This window comes from Cystoisospora suis (assembly GCF_002600585.1).
Source record: "Cystoisospora suis strain Wien I chromosome Unknown contig_8575, whole genome shotgun sequence".
Lineage (NCBI taxonomy): Eukaryota > Apicomplexa > Conoidasida > Eucoccidiorida > Sarcocystidae > Cystoisospora > Cystoisospora suis.
Window position 1 is genome coordinate 1 of NW_027161353.1, and position 4,295 is coordinate 4,295.

General features: G+C 40.6%; 1 protein-coding gene across 1 annotated transcript; it reads left to right on the forward strand.

The window, feature by feature from the left end:
* Nucleotides 1-44: 44 nt before the first annotated feature.
* On the forward strand, nucleotides 45-4,285 carry CSUI_010849 (uncharacterized protein). The gene is made up of 6 exons (XM_068070950.1): nucleotides 45-424; nucleotides 1,352-1,494; nucleotides 2,154-2,551; nucleotides 2,789-3,026; nucleotides 3,740-3,875; nucleotides 4,215-4,285. Exons 1-6 carry the CDS (start codon nucleotides 60-62, stop codon nucleotides 4,228-4,230), a joined length of 1,296 nt encoding a protein of 431 aa, XP_067917074.1. The 5' UTR covers nucleotides 45-59; the 3' UTR covers nucleotides 4,231-4,285.
* Nucleotides 4,286-4,295: the final 10 nt, after the last annotated feature.

A 4,295-nucleotide genomic window follows, 5' to 3' on the forward strand; every position in this document is an offset into this window, starting at 1 on the left:
TTCTTTCTTCTCTCTTTCTTTCTTATTTCTTATGTCTTGTGCAGGTCCGAGTTTTATGCATGTCTCGGTGGATGGAGATATGTGCTCCGTTCCGGCACTTAGAGAAGTTACGCTTAGAGGAGAAGAAAGAAGACAAGAAGAAAAAGAAGAAGAAATCCAACGATAGTGAGCAGGAGGAGGAGGAGGAAGAAGATCATGAAGATTCTGCTTCTTCTTTCTCTTCTTCTCTCATTCTAGTTCTCCGAGAAGAGAGAGTCTCGACCAAGGAAGAAGAAGAAGATCAAGAAGTGTTAAACAAAGAAGACCGGGAAAACGAAGAAGAAGAAGAGACAACAAGCAAGAGGGTGGTATTATCGCGGCCAAAGTCTTCTCAAGGTGTCAAGTCTAGGTGCAGAGGCGTACCGGCGTCTACTCAGACCTCAAGGTATGTAGACAAAGAAAGACGGAAAGCCCTCTTTCTTCTCTTCTCGATAGATTGGATCGCATGCACAGAGGGAAAGAAAGAATTGAGCCATCCCTCTCTCTGTACACATCATCGAGATCTATCCATCCATCTACAAATGTATCTATGGATGTCTTTCTTCCTTGTTTACATAGGTGAATGCATGCTCTATACATGCTAAGATTCATCTGCATATACACTATGCTGTCCATAGGTATGGAATCCTATCTATCCTGTTTGATCTACCTTTCTGTCTTTAATCTATCTTCAATCTATCTATCTTTAATCTATCTTTGTATCTATTTGTCTCTAATCTATTTGTCTATCTATAGCGGTCGCGTGTCTGTGTGTCTCTCCTTGGTTTACCTGCACGTGAGTTGTCTCTATCTTCCTCGATATCTGTCTTCAAAGAGAGAAGGAGGAAAATTCTATCGCTTCTTTCTTTCCGGTGTATGTACACCTGACTGTTCTGAAGGAATCTGAAACAACGAGGCTTGCGCATATGAGAATGCCTGTACACCTCAGGCCGCATCTATATAGATATGGAGATTCAAGTGTATGTACATGTATATGAGAGGAGGGATATGTACACAGACACTTTACTACTGAGTGTATAGACACTCTAAAGACGACTCTGTCAAGGTGTATATGTACGGACCTAGGTGTACATACACCCGATCTACTATGTATGAATATGTCTGTATGTACGTATGTGTGTATGTCTAGATATGTATGTGTTTGTATCAATCTGATCGGGTGTATGTACACCTGCAAAAAATATGTCTATGCACGAGGGGCAGTTTGTCTTCTCTTCTCCCGGTACACCTTTGTCTGTACTTTTCCTCTTTCTTTCTTTTTCTCTTTTTCTTTCATTCTTCCCTCCTTCTTTCCGTTGTTTTGATCTGTTAGACAGGTTTCAGTCGACCACGAAGATGAAGAAGAAGAAGAAGGAGAGCATCGATTCTCGCAGGGGGAAAGAAAAAAGAAAGATCAGCGGAGAAAGACAGATGATCCGTCCCAGGAAACGTCTCTTCCTACGGTGTACAGACAGTGTGAGTTTCAAGAATTCTCGTTTGTTACAACTACTTCAATGAAACCAAATTTCTCATCTCTCTTAGCCCTATCATACATCATCTCTCTTCTTCTTCTCCTCCTTAAATGCTGTAGTATATATATATATATATACTTATATGCGTATATATATATATATATAGATATAGATAGATATAGATATAGATATATGGCTTCATATGTATAGGTAAATAGGTATGTGCACGCAGAGGTTTTGTGCCGGGTGGGGGGAGGGTGCGTTTTTTCTCTCGTCAAGAATTGCGCGCGATGAGAGTTCTTTTTATTTTCTCTACCTGCCGAGTGTATGTACACCTGAGTGGCGAACAAGAGCGACTGTAGGGTATTATGCGGTACGGTGAGAGATCGCATCGTGAGATTTCTTTAAAGGTCGAAATTGGGACTTTTTAAAACATCTACAATGTTTGATACTTTCTGGTCGAAGATAAGAAGGCGCTTTATTCCGAAATGTCTTGTTCCTTCTGTCTTATCATCTTTCTTAAGGAACTCTTTCTTAAGATCTTCTCCTCTTCTATCTCCTTCGTCACTTCATACTGTCTCTCTCTTTCATTCTTTCATTCTTTCTTTCATTCTTTCTTTTCTTCTTTCTTCTGATGTATGTGTATATTTCTTTGCCTTGCAGTGTGGGTCTCGCGTATCTCAGAATCGGAGAGCGAGAGAGAAGAAGAAGTCTCCGTGAAAGAAAAGAGAGAGAAGAAGAAGATGAATAGGAACAAAGTAGGAGGAAGAAATGAGGGAAAGCAAAAGAAGAATGAAGAAGAAGAAGAATCGGAGGACAGAGAAGATGGTGAGGATGAGGGTGAAGAGAAAGAGGCACCTTTTACGTCTACCGAAGAAAGCAAGAAGAAAAAGAAAGAAAAAGAAAGAGACGGAGAGAAGGATGAAGATGAAAAAGAGAATTTTAAGGGGAATGGTATGAGTAATCAAAGAAAAGAAGAAAAGAAAAAACAAGAGAAGACTCTACAAATATCACCTGCTGAAAAGACGAAGAAAGTGAGGTACCTCCGTCTTCCCACAAAGGTACGTTGTCGGATGGTGTACATACACCTCAACCATCCATACAATCCCCTGTCCGTACACCTCATCTAGTCTTTCCTTTCTTTCTTTCTTTAGCTTTCTCTTTTCTTTTTTCTTTGGCCTTCCTTCCTTCTTTCTTCCTATCTTTAGCTTTCTGTTTTGCTCCCTTCCTTCCTTCCGTCCTTTCTTCCTTTCTTCTTTAGCTTTCTTTCCTCCTTTCTGTCTCTTGTGTCGTTTCAGAGAGATACATCCTTTCTATCTATCTCCGATCATCTTCAAGACGTTTCTCGCCACTTCGATACGAAAATAGCAGGGCACTCATCACTGTATGAGAGAGAAAGAAGACGAGCCTCCGCCTTTCATGAACGGGGAGGAGCAAGAGAAGAAGAAGAAGCAGATGATCTTACTGCAGGAAGAGGAGGAGGTCTAGCCCTTCTGGCTCTCAGCCCATGTGGTCGCTTCCTTGCGACGAAAAACGGTAAGAATTGAGAATGTCTTTTTACCACAGCTCAGACAGAAAGAAGAATGAAGGAGACAAAGAAAGAAAGAAAGAAAGAAGGTCGAGGAGGAGGAAGAAGATTTCTCTTTTTCTCTCTCTTTCTTTCGACTGTGAAGACGTTGCTCAAGGGCCACGTAAGAGAACAAGAGAAGTCGACAGTCTGCTGATAGAATCTTCAAAAAGAGAAAGGCGGAGGTTCTTTCTCCGTAGAAAAGGAAGATCATGGACGAAGAGAAGGAAAGAAAGGAGAGAAGGTTCTTTCTACATGTCTGGCGTGTGTATCCTTCTTTCACGAGATAATAGTCGAACTTACCTGGAGGCAAAATGCCATTCATCTTCAACTGAAGATCTTCAGGTGTACATACACCTGGAATGATGCCATCTTTTCTTTCTTAAGGCAGTGGGGGAGACAGACAAACAGATCTCAAGAAAGAAAGAGAGAGAGAGGTCTTGTCGAAAAGTTTCATAATGTCCCACAGGAGGGAGGGTGTCGATTCAGTCGGAGAAATCCCAGAAAGAAAAAGAAGAAGAGGAAAGCGGAAAAGAAGAGATAAGAAAGAAAGGTTCTCTTCTTATGCATACATGATACTAGACTTAGATAGAGAAGCAAATTCTGTAAGAGAAGATACCTAGATGAAGGAATGGATGTGTCCGTGCTTCTGGTGTATGTACACCTCATTGTGTTTTTACAGAGCGGCAGCCTCGGGTGGTGTATATTTGGGATCTCTTTCGGGGAATTATTTTCAGTCTTTTAATTCATCTTTCAAATGTCACGCATTTCTCATGGAGTCGCCATCCTCTCTCGTCTCTATCTCCCCTAAATGCATGGTAAGAATAGCAAGCCTTCTCAAATAACCGTACGCAATTCAATAGATCAAAGATACATTATAGATACATACATAGATAGGCAGATAGAGAAATAGATTAAAGATAGATAGATAGATAGGTCAAAGATAGATAGATAGATGTCTTATTTTAACAGATAGAAAGAAATAGGAGATAGAGAGAGATAGTAAGAAAGAAGCGGAAGTTTCAATGAGTTTGTGAGGCTGTTGGTATTTTCTTTAGTGAGAGAGGAGTGGAGTGCCTTTCATTCTTTTTCTTTCTTTCTCACTCTTTCTTTCTTTCCTTCTTTCTTTTTCACTCTTTCTTTCTTTGCAAGTTTAGGAATAGTGACGGATGAGAAGAAGTTCTTTTTGTGGACACCTCGATGGCAGTCGATTGTCTCTCTTTCCTCTACACATTTGT